We start from the raw sequence: 16,259 nt of genomic DNA on the forward strand, positions 1-16,259 counted from the left end.
CAGAGGTCAGTTCTTTAACTAGCTGGCAGGAATTCCAAGAATGCTACGTGCTTAGGCAGTCACCGGAAAGTGCAGGGTGCTTAAGCCTAAAGGAAACAGAACTAGCAACAACGTTAGCCAAAACAAAGGACAAAAAGAGTAGACAAGTATGGGCTATTATCCTTCAAATAAAATCATCTCAAGTTTGGTTGAGATTTTAGTTATGCAAAGATCCAACATCAGAGCCAAACTCAGGTGGGAAATGTTTCTTTTCAAGAGGAACATAATGAGGAAGCCAAGAGGATCCCACCCTAGATAGAGACTAAGATTGTCCTCTCAGCCTTTCCCCAGATGTACAAGGAAACACAATGGGAAAACTAAACTAAGAGGATCCCATCCTAGGTAGAGACTAGGATTGTCCTCCCAGCCTTTCCCCAGATGTACAAGTTTTCATCCGTTAATCACACAAGGTCACCTTCACTCTGAGTGGCTTGTGGGCTTGCAGGAGCAGTTCTTATTTCCCTATTTCTCCTGTTATCAGGTCCTTTATCTCTATACATTCTATATAATTCATTGGTTGGAATTCCATCTATCATTTCAAAACCTACCCCTGCTCTCAATAGAGCAGTAAACATTTCTTTCCTTGTTACTCTCCTTTGGCGCCAAGTTTGCTGGTTATTCACCCTTCTCTCTCGAGGAGATCTATCCCTTCCCCAGTCACCTAAGTCATGTAACTGTAAAATCTTATTTATCACTGTTGTAAGATGGCTCCCTACTTCTCCAAGTAATAAATTCAAAATTAGTTGTTTATAAGCAGGGGGAGCTGTCCTAATTATTAAATTCCTATGAGGCAGTCCCATTGGATCATTGTAATATTTGTCTGCGGTTCCTATCATAATGGCAGTCTTCATCACCTCCTCCTTTAGTCTCATGATACAATCTCTAAGTGAATACCAGGGTCTGTGCTCAGTGGGCCACATAGAATCAGTAGCATATCTCTTATTGCATCCCACAGCGGCTAACGCCAACAGAGTAGTCCTGCTATCACCATCTCCTTGCTGATGATGTTCCCTAAAAGCTTGTTGAACTAGAGGATCATGGCTGATACCTATGAATCTCATACAGTCTGTCCTATCCACTGATATTCCACTGGCCCCTTGATCACTGAGTCTTAGTATCCAAGATATTAATGGTTCTCCTATTCTTTGGCTGAATCTACTCAAAATATCTGTGACCTCTTGCGGTGAGAAATCTTCCTGAATTTCCCTTGTAACTGAATCTTCACCTCGGGTTTCTGTCTTCCTCCTTTGTATGGGTCGAGCCCTTGTCTGATCATTTAACCATCTCCTATTCTCTGTGTGAGGGACATCCTGAACCCCAGTAGTGTTTTGTGCCTCAGCCCCTAACATTGTCTCATTGTCCCCCCACTCACTTCCTCTGCCACCATGGCTAGGACGAAGCAGGCAGTCAGGCTCTTTCTGGGCTGGGTTGAAATGCACTCTGGGCTTTTTTGGTCTCCTGTTGCTCTTAGCCACATTAATAGAAAAGTTCTCATTTGAGTCAGTTTGGTCTCCTGCTATCTGAGATTCCCCTTCTTGCTGTGGGGTAGGAGTGCCCCCATGTCTTTCACTTAATCTCAATCTTTCGTATACTAGCCGGTAGGCTGATAACACTATCCAGCTTTGCCTAGATAGTGATGCCCCTGACTGTATCCCAACTTCTTGTAAACACTTTTCCAAATCCCTAGGATCTCCTCTCCGTAGCCTTGGTTCCCAGTTTTCACAGGGTCCAGCTTTTTTAGCCAATTCTTTTGCTAGGGAGGAATAAAATGGATCCTCCCATCCTGGGATATTCATCTCTTCCTCTGAAATTGTTCTGCTTCTAAATAGAGATCCTATACCTAGCGATCCCATCCTCATCACCAAATGTATTAGAAGGGCAGAGTTTATAATCTCAAAGAGGATCATAAACATGTCTGAAAGGTTCGGAACCGCCAGATATAAGAAACTCTCAAAGTAGAAGGCAGAAGAATCAAAACATATATTTAGGCTCCACAGTAACCAACCCATGAACCAGCAACCCCATTTTGATATATTGATCAAAAGCTTCCAGGCCCAATAAGTACGCCTTGAAAGAGTAACCAGGAGGCTACAGAGAAGCATGATTGCGTAAAGCAAAATCATGTTTCCCCCTCTATGGTAAAAAGATTACCCACTGGCCTGAAGTCCTTGTTCAGCTTCCTCCCGTAGGTCAGCTCTGCCACTGGCAGCTCCTGCTTCAGCTGTGGCTGTGGCTGTGGCTGTGGCTGTGGCTATAGCAGCCTCTGGCTCCAACGGGAGCTGCTTTTAACCATCCGGCTTCTGCGGGGGTGTAAGGTACGCCGGGGAAAGCACAGGTTCTTTCAATCTGCTTAAGCAAGGTGAAGGGGTTGACCAGGAAAGCACAGGTTCTTTCCATCAGCTTAAGCAAGGGAAGCAAGGTGAAGGGGCCGACAAGCTTACTCCAGTCCAACATACAAACAGCATTCAGTTCAGGGGAAAAAGCCAAACCAGTCAAGGGCACTTGCTGACCAAGCGCTAAGGAGCCCATTTTTGGTTGCCAACACACCCAGCTCAGTCATTCAGGGTCCTGAGGCCTGCTCCACCCGGTCTACTCCTGGCCTGGTCTGTCCTGGGGACAGGAGAAGAAAATAATGTGCCTGTTATGCTTCCCAAGAAGAAATGAAGGGATCCCTTCCAACTTGTGGCAGCTAGGTGGCGCAGTGGATAGAACTCTGGACTAGGGAGTCAGAAAGACTTGGGTTTTAGTTCTGCCTGGTGCTTACTGGGTGACACTGGCAAATCATTTAACCCCTCAGCCTCGGTTTCTTCATCTGTGATACGGGAATAACAAAAACACCTCCCACAAGGGGCTATTTGGGAATCTTTGTTTAAAAAAAATCACAAACCTTTCAATGCTATGTTAGCTCTCCTTGCTTTGCAAATTAATTTTTTGTATCTGTGCATGTGTCATATTTCCCCAGCTAGTTTGTGAAATCTACAAAGGCAGGGACTATGGCTTATAGTTCCTTTGTAGTCCACCCCAGCCGGGGTGTAGGATAGGATGTATTAGGGAACTAGAGTGCGGACTAGGTGGTCACTAAGGGACTTTTCCTTTTGGCTCCAATATGGAGTCTATGAGGGATGTAGCTTTGGAGTAAGGGTGGTATTGGCATAGGGCAATGTTACCAGATATTATCTTTTTTTAAAAAATAAGAGCCTCTAGGAAAACTCGTGAGTACACAAAACCTGTCCTATTTAATCAACCTATTTCCTTCAGCTCTGACAGTGCTAAATGTTTGCTGGACGCAGGTCTGAAACAGACATGAAAAAGCCCAAGGAATTTGGCATCTGTGGGGGGAGGGTCAAGGAGAGGAGGAAGAGGAGGGTGTACTGTCAGCTCCTCCAGGTCATGAACAGTTAGCTAGCTGGGGGGAAGATGGACACTGGCTGCTGCCCTGGACTCCACAGCAGATGACTGGCATGCTCTCAAAGGGAAAAGGCAGCCTTGTCTGGAACTGAGGGACCCTTCTTGATGCCTCAATCTTAAACTTCCAGAGGTGGGAGAGAGAGAAGGAGAGAAAGACAGAGAGAGGGGATGTGAGAGAGAGAGAGAGAGAGAGAGAGAGAGAGAGAGAGCTCACATATGCTTAGGTAGTGGAGGGAGGAGGGGGCTGGCTGGACGAGGGAACAAGCCCATCATTAAGGCACAGGCCGCCCTTCTTCAGGGAGACCATCCATCTTCATATCACCAGACAGTGACATCTTGGAACACATAGCAGATAAGATTTAACCAGCTCAGTGCCAGGCAGTGCTGTGCCACTGGGAGAATCTCCTTCATTAATCAAGTGTATTTACTAAATACGGCCACAACAAACATTCAGCCACCAGCTGATAGCTCCTTAAGACCTCATAAGCTCTCCAGAAGATACATGGGCTGTCAACTTTCACTTCTCCAGACACCATTGGCTGTTTTTTTTGGAGTGCTGGTGACCACTGGGGGTGTGCCGGGGACACTGTGGCCCCCCATAAGAACAATGATGGGCCCAATGGGCACTCACTTGGAGGTGCTAGCAGGAGAGCTGTGGTTGTTTGCCAGAGAAGAGAATGAAGAAGACTCACCGCTTATTGAAGACCCTCTCAGTTCCTCTGCCTGTTTTGCTGGTTTGCTCAGGGCAGCAGCAAAGCTGAAGGAGGGCACTGCTTGAACTGACAGTTTGCTGGTAGCTGCTGAGCTGCTATTGGGTACAAAGGAGCCACTGAGAGGAGAAGGGGTCAAGGGGCTGACAATAGCAGTGGTCCCAGTTGCTGTTGAAAGCATTCCTATTGAAGGGTACTTTGGCTCATGGCTCATGCCTTTCATACAAGGGTCCCACAACTCCCCCTCAGAGCAAGATGACACATTGTATAGCTATCATCGCCCTACTGTTTGTCTGAACTGCTTGGCTCACCTGGGGCTGCTCTGGCGCTGCTCCTTTGGAGTCTGGACTCATTTTAGTGAAGAAACTGACTGCAGAGAAGTTTTAACCAGGATTTGAACACAGGTCCCATGACTGCAAATTAAGTACTTGCTCACAGCTTTTCATATTTCCCTCCTCCAGTCTTAGACATAGCTCTTTTTGAAATTTGAAAAGGTTTTCAGCCCCAGTATTGACATCCGATGATGCATTGGGAAGAGTCCTAGATGAGAAGTCAGAGAACCTGAGTTCAAATCCCAGCTCTGCCACTTACTGTCTGTATGATGTTGGGCAAGCCCACCAAAAAATATTCATTAAGCACCTACTATGTGTCAGACACTGGTCTAAGTGCTGGGGATACCAAGAAAGACACTTGAGAAGCTCACAATGTAATGGGAGAGACACCATGAAACAACTCTGTACAAACATGCTATAGGCAGGACAAAGTGGAGATAATGTCAGAGGGAAGGCACCAGCATGAAGGGAAATCGGGAAAAGGTAACTAACCTTTCTGGGCTGGCATTTGCTTATCTTTAAAACGAGAGGGTTAGATGCAATAACAATCAGGTTCCTTCCAGCTCTAAATCTATTCTCCATGCATTTGGCTAGGAGACTTGGGCTCTGGTAGCCCAGTGGTACAGTGGATAGAGTGTTGGGTCTGGAGTCAGGAAGATCTGAGTTCACGTGTGACCTCATACACTTCTAACTTTGTGACCTTGGGCATGGCTTACCCTCCGTCTGCCTCAGTTACCTCAACTGTAACATGAGGACAATAACAGCATCTACCTCTGAGGGTTGTTGTAAAGATCAAATGAGATATCTGTAGAGCACTCAGCACAGTGCCTGACACATGGTGGGGAGGCACTAAATCAGTGCTTCTTCCCTTCCTCTTCTCCTTTCTTCTTGCCACTTCTCACAGACTCTGTGTGACCTTGAGAAATCCCTTTTCCCAACCTGGTCCTCGGTAAGTGAATCTGTATATTTGGTGCAGGTAACAACTCTGGCTCTCCTTGAGGGGTTGTTAGACTGACCTAAGATTGTCAATAAATAGCCAATTAATAAATATTCATCTACCTTCTCCTTTCCCCCTTCCCCACCTGGAAAGGTTGTTAGACTGCCCTGAGATTGTGATGAACCCAGGGCTAAGGCAAAACCTGGTGCTTGGCATAGCCAGGCAAACATGTGGGCTGTGAGCATCCAGCTCAGAAATTTGAGTCTGTAGAGGTGGAGTGAGCCTCCTGCTCTCAGAAGAGTAAATGATGGGCCCCAATTTCCTCAACTTGCATATCCCTGTAGATAGCAACAGCAGTTTCTTCCTTTTTCAGCCCCATAATGCTCAATTTATTTGCACCTCCATTTCTCCTGATGGGGTCCTCCTTACCCCCTTGTGTTTCCTCTTTGTCTCTGGGAGTCCCTATCAGTTCAGACTTTGGAGAGGAAATCTGACTCCCCTTGGGGTCCTCAGCTAGTTTCAAGTTGGCTGGGGCTGGGGGTGGTGATACTGAGGACTGTCTTCAGTCTCAGCTGCATCTCCCAGGAAGCCACCTGTCTCTGTCAGCTTCCCCTCTGTTGGGACAGGTAATCAGGGAATAGCGGGGTAAAGCCTGCATTAATGTCCCTTATCATGACAGTGGGGGTACCAGGAACACTTTCTCTGCTCCATCCCACCTGCCACTTCTGCTTCTGGTGGCTTTGTTAGACCAGGGATAGAAGCTTCCCCAACCCTTGAGGATGGCCTTGGGGAACCATTCATGTTCCTACTTCTGGGTTCAGAACTCAGTTCTGTGCAACTCAGAGACAAGCCTGGCTGGGGAGTGTCTCTCCCAAACCCAGCTCTCCACACCACACCTTTCCTACCATTTGTCCCCAGCACACATCCTCAGCCAGGGATCCCTTGACTCCGCTTCCCCAGGAAAGTAGGGTTAATAGGATCATGTGATTTATAAATTGAGAGGGCACTTGGAACTTATCTTACCTTGGTCTTTTTCTAATTCTGTGACTGCGAGCAAGTTACTTCCCTGGGCTTCTGTATCCTCCTCTGTAAAAGGGGTTGGCCTTATTGGTACCCAAAGCTCTTTCTATCCCCACATCCTATGATGCAAATCAACTGCTTCCTTCTGCAGAGGAAATTAAGACAAGACAGCTAGTCAACAAGCATTTATTATTTTTTTAATTTAATTTAATTTTAAACTCGAGGGACAGAATACAAATACAGAATGGAGAAAAGGAACAAAACGTATCGTAAACTTAAATATTAAAACTTAAATACAAAGTAAGAAAAAAGCATGCCATGTACATAGCAGAACGTAAGAAAGGATTCAACATATATACCAATAGATTTTCATTTACAGAAAGCCTATATAACAAATAATATATGTTGTGTTGAGAATTGTCCATCTTTTCTTTGCTTCCTTGTTAAGTTTCCTTTTGTTCTCTGCTGTGCACTTTTTTACTTTGTTCTTTTATTCCCTCCCCCCACTCCACCCCTGAAGGCTACAATAAAGTTTAGATATGTTTCTCTATAGCTATAGATATATACATACAAATATATATATATATATACATACAAATATATATATACATATACATACATATATAGACATATATTTTCCCAAACATAATCTACTCACGATCTTTGTTTTTTTTTGTTTGTGCATGTCTCTTGTTTCCCATCCCTCCTGATTCCTCTACTTTATTTCTACTAACTACCTTGCCCTCCTATTACTTGCCTACCCCCCTCCAAGGATCCTTCCCCTATCCTCCCATTCCCATAAATCTAAACACCCATCTAAACCTCCCCTTTTACCTATTCCATCATTCTTTCCTCTAAAAATCCCACCCTTGTCCTCTCCCCCCTCTCCCCACTACCATTTTATTTCTTCTAAATTTAGAAGACTTTTATACTCTTCTAAATATGTATGTATTGTTCCCTCTTAAACACATTCTCGATGAGAGTAGGTTACCAGAACTACCAGGCTGCCTCCCCCATCTAATTCCTCTGTATCCATTCTTCCTCTAGCAACTCATTTGTATAAAATAGTTACCCTTTTAAGCTGTTTCTAAATCATTTTACTCTTTAAATTCGTATCATAGTCAGGTTTACCCCCCTCTTTCTTATGAGCTTGCCAATTATTAATAAGAATCTTAGATACACATTTTTCATTTTATGTTATATAAAAGGCAAACAGCCTGAGCTTATGAATCCCTTATAGTCAATCATTGGTATATATCTTATGTTTCTCTTGAACTTACATGTTGAATCTTTTAAGGATTTTTTTTAAAAAGTCTGAGAGTTTACCAAATGTCCATTTTTTTCACTCAAGATAAATTAAATTTGTAGAGCATGATATTTTTGGCCAGAGCCCCAGGTTTTTTGCTCTTCATTATATTGTGTTCGAAGACCCACGGTCCTTTAATGTCTCCGATGCTAGGTCTTGTGTAATTCTAATTGCCGCACCATCATATTCAAATTGCTTTAATCTTGATGATTTTAATATTTTATTCTTGAGCTACAGGTTTTAGAATTTGACTATGATATTCCTATGAGTTTTCCTCATAGGGTGTCTTTTAAGTGGTGTTTGATGGATTTTCTCTATTTCTATTTCCCTGCCTTGTTCTAATGCTTCAGGACAATTTTCCTTAATTATTTCTTGTATTATTTTATAAAGATTCTTTTTTTCATCATAACTTTCAGTTAGTCAAATTATTTTAATATTTTCTCTTCTTGATCTATTCTCCAAATCTGTTGTTTTTCTTATAATATGTTTTATTTTCTCTTCCATTTTTCATTATTCATGTTTTTTTTAATTATTTCTTGATCTCTCATAATTTCACTGGCTTCACTTTGCCCAGTTCTAATTTTCAAAGTGTCATTTTCCTCCTTAAGATTCTGGATCTCCTTTTCTCATTGGCTGACTTTCCTTTCATAACTTTCTTGTTTTTCTTGGATTATTTTTATTTATTTATCCATTTATTCATTTCTTTATATATGTATTTATTTGTTTGTTTGAGTTTTCCCTCTATCTCCGTCATTTGATTTTTAAAGTCTTTTTTAAGATCTTCTATAAATTCTTTTGGGGAAAGTGACGATTTGACATTACTCTTTGGGGGTATTAACCTGAAAGTTTGGTTAAAGGAGGCAAAGAAGCTAGGTGGTATGTAAATTCATATTGTTTGTTCCCTTAAAGCTAGCGGAACTAGATTGCTTGTACTTACAAGGGGCCAGATCATAAGTTCTGACTGTCTAAACAAAAGAATGAGAAGGCTTAAATGCATTTCAGGACAGTCCCAACTCAGCATGTCTGTGTCACTCAAAATTTATGATCTCCATGTATGTTTAATCACAGTGTAAGAAAGTAATTTCTTAATTGCATAGGTTGTAAATACAATAAGAGAGTTGACAAAATGTCCATTGAAATTATGATCCAGGACATCTGTATTTTCTTTACCATTAACATACCATAACAGTACATGTCCATAAAATACTGAGATAAGGAAAAGGCCCATTATTCAAAATAGTGTTTCAGGTTAAGTGTCTCATCCTTAATGGCCATGAACAGAGGAAAGAATATTCTTAACTCAGCCCCATCTGGGCTTGTTGACATAGGAAGAGGCCATTCTCTGAGTTTGCTCAAAGAACAAAGAAGTTGTTAGGTCCAAACTTTTCCTCTGGTTGATTAGTTCAGTCTCTGGTCCTTATTGAAGTTACTAAATTCTTATTAAATAATTATCAGGGATTTCTCTACTTCGATATCCTCCTCTGAAGACAAACTCCAGTCATCTCTATTCCTGTAATAATTTTCTATGGTTGTATTCTTTCTCCTTTGCCTTTTTTTTTGTGATAATAACATGATTTTCATAATCACCACTAGCCCTGGGGTACGGGGATGATGCCTCTTGCCCCAGATCTTCAGTCTCCACTCTAGCCTGAAATCAAAGCCAAACCTCCAACCTCCTGTAAGTGTCCACAGCCAGGGGCTTTCTGCCCCACTGCTTCTGCACTCACCTGGTGTGTGCTGCTTCCTTCTCATCCCCACCGCTCTTTGCAGCACAGGTGGGTCTGATGTTCATCAGCAGAGGTTCTTTCCCTCAATCTTCCTGGGCTCTGCAATGATAATTAAGGTGAGACTTTTTGCTGCTGACCTTTAATGATTTTGGCCTTTGTTTGAATGGGGCAGATAAAGTGGGATGTTTTTGTATTTTTCGGCACTGAGACAATTTGGGAGCCATTGATTTGTATCTGATGTGATATTGGAGGTGGGGAATTTCTCCATGCCCAGCCTGGGTGAGGATATATAAGTGCAGAGGTTAGCAGTCTCTCTGGGAGCTCTCAGCCACAGCAGGAGTGGCGTGTGACTCTGGGCCAGCCATTCTAATGAGCTCCCCGGCTGTACACCCAGATGTTGATAACTACGAATTGTATTTGGTCTGTAATTCAGGGTGCTGGCTTTTTCCCCTGCACTAGGTGGATGTTATTTGTATGCTGGATTAAAGTAAGATTGTTAACCCCTTAACATTCCTTTCCTTTAAGTAAAGCAGATCAAAAGGACCTGTGTTGGCAGCTTTCTGGGTGCTGGTTGTTGGTGGATCTTACACCCCCACAGAAGCTGCTAGCTGGATTGTTGATACAGGCTCACACTCCCAACTCCCCTCATTATCCTGGGGTGAAAAGTTCCTATGTCTGGGGCAGAGGAAGCCTTTCAAACTAACCCCAAGGCTTGCCACCTGTTGTTAAAATGGAAACTAGCCTAGAGGTGTTTACTCCTTGCAGGGACCAAACTTTGTCCTGGGATTTTTCTTTCTATCTTCTCAAGTTGTCTCAGAAAGATCTTAGTTGTGCCCCTATCCTTCTTTGTCTCCAGCCACACTTTGTTTGCCCTAAGGTGCTATTTTAACTCATTTGTGGGGGAAAATCTTGAGAACTTGGAATTTTCTGACCTACTCTGCCATCTTCCCAGAGTCCTCTGAATAAGCATTTATTAAGGATCTACTGTATGCCAGGCACCAGACAAAGTGCTGAGAAGGAAGGAAAGAAGGAAAGAAGGAAGGAGGGAAGGAAGGAAGGAAAGAGGGAGAAAACAATCATTTATGAAGGGCTTATTATGTGCCAGGCACTGTGCTAAGTGCCAGGGATACCCAGAAAGACAAAAGATATTCTGTCTTCATTAGGGAAAAGTGACACATGAGGTTACACAGGTAGAATGTTGGCTGCTTGAGGGGAGGAATGGTTCCTTCTTTGTCCTTGTAGCCCATCCTCAGCACAGTCCTTTGTACTTTCTTTCTTCTTTTTCTTTTTAGAGGGTGATGTTAGGGGCATCTGGCCTGTGATTTTATTTTCCCAGGGAAGAACACTCCTCCTATCAAGGCATGCGGTATTGAGGGTTGGGGGAGATGAGGTCCAGGAACCCCAAGACTGGAGTTCCCAGACAGGGTTGTTGAGGGGGAGTACCCCTCAAGGATCCAAGTACTGGAGAGGGTCAGGCCATCTGGAATGAATTCACAATGTCAAGCATTGTTTAAGTCAAAGTGGCAAAGGTTTATTATGCTTTATAGTGGGCAAGAGTTCTTAGGGAACCTGCAACCTTATGGGGGTATAGGAAAAGATTTTATAGGAGATTTTGGGGTGAAACATGTCAATTAGGTGTTTTGGGGTGGGATTTGGGAGTGGTTAAGGGGTGGTCAGTTCTTAAAGGAACATGCATTTTTGTATCTACTGCACAGGTATCTTATCCAGAGTTCACTAGGAAACAGCCCAAGGGGATGGGGGTGGGGCTACAAGGAGGTGTGGTTTTGACTGTGAAATGTCACTAAGTCAACTTATGGTCAGGGCTGACTGGAAATATCCAGGTTGCTTTCATTGATATCTTGTTAGACAAGATGAACGTGAGTATACATTTGACTATGTCTAGGTTATATATCAGTAAAGTCAGTAAGTAGTAAATATTGTTATGTCCCAATGCATAGCCAATTAGCACCTACACAGGGAGTCCAACCTAATAAATTCTATAGGTGCAGCTGGCTACAGTGTCAGGAGGAGAGAGAAGTGTTTTGCTAAGGCATGCTGCCCTTTAACTGGAGAGGAAATGCCTGAGACAGTATTTTGAGGATAGGGAGAGATGCGATTTTAGAACTGGATATGCTTTTGGAATTGGGGTCCAGGCACAGGCACCCAAGCAGAGGCTTAGGTGAAATGTGATATTAGAATTAGGGTCCAAGCACAAGCACCCAAGCACCCCATCAGTGGGAGTCTCCTCTCCTCTGCAGCTCATAATCTTAGAGAGGCCTAGAGTAACCTGTCCAGCATACCTCAGCCACAAAGTATCTGGGGCAGCATCTGAGCCCAAAGCTGGATGGGCAACTTCAGGGCGCCCCCTCCCTGGCATTTCCCAGCATATGCTTGTTCTTTCTTTCAGAGTCTGGCTTCATGACCAGATGGGAATGTTCATCTACATCCAACACCGTGTGTGGCTGTTCTCCAGGCCATTTCTGCGCTAACATGAAAGATGACGACTGTGAGACGTGTGTGCGTCACCGAGTCTGTGACCCTGGCCAATATATGAAGTCTAGAGGTGAGCCTTCCCCATCTCCATCCACCCAGGGACCCAGAACTGTTATTGCTTCAGGATGCTGCCCTGGAAACCTGAGAAGTGCCCAGCCATCCCTCAGCTCTGCCTGCCTCCCTGGAGGCAGTTGTGGTACAGTGGGAACATGATTGGATGTGGTGTGAGAGGGCTTAGGTCCAAAACCTAGCTTTACACTCCTTATCCATATTATTCTGAGGTTACTTGACCCCTCTGGGACTCAGTTTCCTCATTTGTAAAATGAGGGGGTTGGTTGATGTGAACTTTTAGATCTCTTCCAGATGGAAATTTATGAGTCTATCATATTGAAGTCTGGTTTCAGGTCCCCTATCTTATCTACATGGACCTCAGACAGCCTGGGGCAAATCTGGAATTAGCCAGAGCTGGGAAAAGTCAACCTCCTCCCAGTGTCCTCTTCCAATGTGCTTTGGTAGCACAAAGTGACTCTGATCTTTGTTTGTTTTGTCTTTTTAAATGAACTATTCCTTGATTCACAAAAATCTATTCTCTTTCCTTCTCATCTTCCTACCCCACTGGAAAAGGAAAACCAAAACAAAATCCTTTATAGCAAATTTTATGTGTGGTCAAACAAAGCACATTCACTCATTGTCCTTGTCCAAAGAGGCTATACATCTCCATCAGCACCTTGAAGCTATCACCTCTCTATCAGGAGGTGGGTAGCATGTTGAATCATGAATCCTCTGGAATTGTAATTGGTTATTCCATTGATCTGAGTTCTGAGGCCTTGCTAATTTGTTTGTCTTCACAATGTTATTGTTACTGTATAACCAGTTCCCCTGTTTCTGCTCACTTCTCTTCATCAGTTCATACAAGTTTTCCCATGTTTCAGTGAAAGCATCCATTTCATCTTGTCTTATGGTGTACATTCATGTACCATAATTTGTTCAGCCATTCCCCAATTAGTGGACACAGCCTTAGTTTCCAGTTCTTTGTCTACAAAAATATGTAGTCTATATATATTTTGGCATATGTAGGTCCTTTTCCTCTTTCCTTGATCTCTTTGGGAGTATAGGATCAGAAGTGGTATCAGTGGGCCAAAAGAGATACATAGTATAATACCTTTTGAGGTATAGCTCCACCAAGAGCACATCAATACACCTGTTTTCCCATAGTCCCTCCAGCATTTGCCATTTTCCTTTTTTGTCAGTCTTATCAATCTGATGGTATGTGGCAGAACCTTAGAGTTACTTTAGTTTGTATTCCTCTAATTATTAGAGATTTAGAGTATTTTTTGAAAATATGGCTATTGACAGCTTGGATTTCTTCCTTTGAAAACTCCTTGCTCCAATCCTTTGACCATTTATCATTTGTAGAATGGCTCTTATTCTTATATATTTCAGTACTGCATCTGTCTTGGAAATGAGAGTTTTATGAGACCCTGCAAAGATTTTCCACCCCCTCTCCCTCCCCCGGTTACCTAGTTCCCTTCTAATTTTAGCTATATTGGTTTTGTTTGTGCAAAATCTTGTAAATTTTATCTATTTGAAACTGTCTATTTTATCCTCTGTGATGATCCCTCCCCCTTATTTTGTCATAAACTCTTTCCTTGTGCACAGATCTGATTGGAAATTTTTCATTGCTCTGCTTATTGTACCCCTGGATTCTTGAAGGCATTCCCCAAAGAGCTCAAATTCTGGAAAAAATTAGGACCAGGGGTCTGGTTTTCTGACGGTCTGTTTTCTGAAGACCTGCCTAGTTAAGTACAGAGGGACTCAGCCTCACAGAGGCCTCAGGGGATGGATGTTTCAGATACAGCTCTGAAAGGCCATCTGCTAAAACAGAGAAGGATCACAACCTGCCCTTGTAGAGGGAGGAACCAAGCTTCCCGAATGGAAGATCCTTCCAATACCGAAGGAATAACCTGTGTCACCACGTAAGTCACACACTTGAGCTTTCTGGGCCTCAGGTTCCCTTTCTGTCAAATAAGACAGTAGGAGTCAGTGATTTCTAAGGCCCCTTCTACCTCTAAAGCCATGATCCTAAATCATTTATATGGTTTCAGAAAACTAAAATGATAATAAGTAAACAAGCATTTAATAGAACCTACTAGGTGCCAGACACTGTGTTAAGTACTCTGTAAATATTACCTGGAAAGTAGGTGCTATCATTAGCCACCTTTTATAGTAGGGGATACAGGTAAACAGAGTTTAAGTGACTTGCCCAGGGTCATGCAGCTAGTAGGTGTCTAAAGCTATATTTAAGCTAAAATCTTCCTGACTCCAGTTCCAGTGCTCTATCCACTGAGCCACCTAGCTGCTGTACCTCAACCTCAGCTTCTTTGTAGAGCTGGGGGGCGAGGGGATGGAACACTACACATGTTAACCTTTTTTGATATGTTGGTTAGTTTGCTGAACTGTTATTTTTTCCTTATCTTAAGATTCTGTATTAGAAGAGATGGCTCTCTGGGTAAGATAAGGTCATAAGGGGTGAGCTGGGGTGGGCCTGAACTGCTCTCCCAAGAGCTGATTGTTAAATTTTCAATGTGAGCATCATCACTTCAGATATAGGGAAACAGTAAATCAGGACTTAATTTATTGCTTTGTTAATTGCTTAGTTTTAAGTAAGTGACTGGGAAAATTTTAGTAATATCGATTAAACATAAAAAACAACAAAAAAGTGTCCCTTGTATTCCTCCCCCCTGCCAAAAAAACCAAACAGTTGACCCTTAAACATTTATTAATAGGAAGAAAGAAACATTGGGTAATGTAGGTGATGTAAAAATATATTTTCATATATATTTTAAAAATTTCTTGCCACAGGCCTGGGGAGAGTTTCTTAGAGTTGTTCCCAATACTCTTTGCTCTGACACAGAGCTTCCAGGGAAGGGACCAACCAATCCAGGGACACTGCTCTAGCAGCCATGTTTTGCTCTGATCCTATTGCTATGCTCAGCACCAAATCTCCCATGTCTCCTTCTCTTTCAGGCACAGAGAGAAACAACACCAACTGTGAAAAGTGCCAGGCAGGGACATTTTCCCCGAATGGAACCCTTGGCCAGTGTCTGCCATGGACAAAGTAGGCATATCATGCTCTCTGGGACTTGGTGGTTCATTCTTTTTGCTTGTTCACTTATAATGCTTTTAACAAAAATTCTGACCTTAACAAACACCAAATAAAACAAATGTTTCCGTATCTAAAGCAGAACAGAAAAAAAGAGAAGGAAATTACCAAGAAAGGTAGGGATGGGGTTCAGGTAAATGTTTAACAACTGGATCTCTGAAAAATAAATATACACAGGACACATTTTTCAGTTTATTCTGCATCATCAGCATTTTCACTGTCACTTTCTTAAGTCTAGACACTCAGCAAAATAACAAATCAAGCCCTAATTTGCAATATCGGCCAATTACTGAAGCATGAATTTAACAATTTAACATTGGCTTATGGATTGAGCTGATTCCAGCCACCTCTGGATTTTCAGTGAACTATGAATCCCTATTCCTTATAGCAAACATTTCCTTTTAGGCATAAAAGAAATTCAGTCTGTAGCTTTCAAAGCTGCTCTGCTTATCTGCTCTTGTTTCTGGTCTTCCTTCTGTTGGACAGTTCCCATTGTTATGGTTTTTCCCTTAAACTGAAGTACAATCTGCCTTTCTGTGTCTTCTCTCTACCACTCCAGGTTTTACCTTCTGGGGCCAAGCTAAGTGACTTTACTTCTCTTCTCCTTAACATCCCTTTAAATACTTGAGACAACCTTTGGACATCTCCATAACTCCTCACATGCCTGGTTTGGAGCCTTGGTTGCCCAGTACCATGGAAAGGGCTTTGGAGTCAAGAGAATTTGGGTTCAGGTGCCATGGAGGCTATTCATGTGTCCTTGGGCCAGTGAAATAATATTTAAAGTGCTAACCAATGGGAGATGCTACATAAATGCTGGCTGCTATTATCAGTCACTTGAACTCTCTGTGCCTGGTTTTCCTCATCTATAAATGAGGGGCCCCCTGAATCCCTTCCAGCCCAGAATCTATGAGTCTCTAGTGCCCTCTTATGGGAGTTCTTCCAGCTAACTGAGGAACTTCTTAAAATGGAGCCCTGAACACAACTCTCCAGATGTGGGCTGACCAGGACAGTGTCCATGTGACAGGCTTTACAGCAGTTCCTTTATTCTAAACCCGCCAATGTAGTCTAAGGCTGAATCGCCATGGCTGGTGTTCCGATTGCACTAGTGACTCACACAGAAGGTT

General features: G+C 42.9%; 1 protein-coding gene across 2 annotated transcripts in view; it reads left to right on the forward strand.

Moving 5' to 3' along the window:
- Window positions 1-16,259, forward strand: part of LOC118835415 (tumor necrosis factor receptor superfamily member 14-like) — a 38,380-nt gene that overhangs the window by 7,501 nt on the left and 14,620 nt on the right. For both annotated transcript variants that reach the window (XM_036742603.1, XM_036742604.1), the window contains 2 exons: window positions 11,887-12,042; window positions 15,000-15,090. In XM_036742603.1, coding sequence (XP_036598498.1) covers window positions 11,887-12,042; window positions 15,000-15,090 — 247 coding nt within the window. The remainder of the gene's footprint in view (window positions 1-11,886; window positions 12,043-14,999; window positions 15,091-16,259) is intronic.

This window comes from Trichosurus vulpecula, chromosome 2 (assembly GCF_011100635.1).
Source record: "Trichosurus vulpecula isolate mTriVul1 chromosome 2, mTriVul1.pri, whole genome shotgun sequence".
In the NCBI taxonomy this organism is placed as follows: domain Eukaryota; kingdom Metazoa; phylum Chordata; class Mammalia; order Diprotodontia; family Phalangeridae; genus Trichosurus; species Trichosurus vulpecula.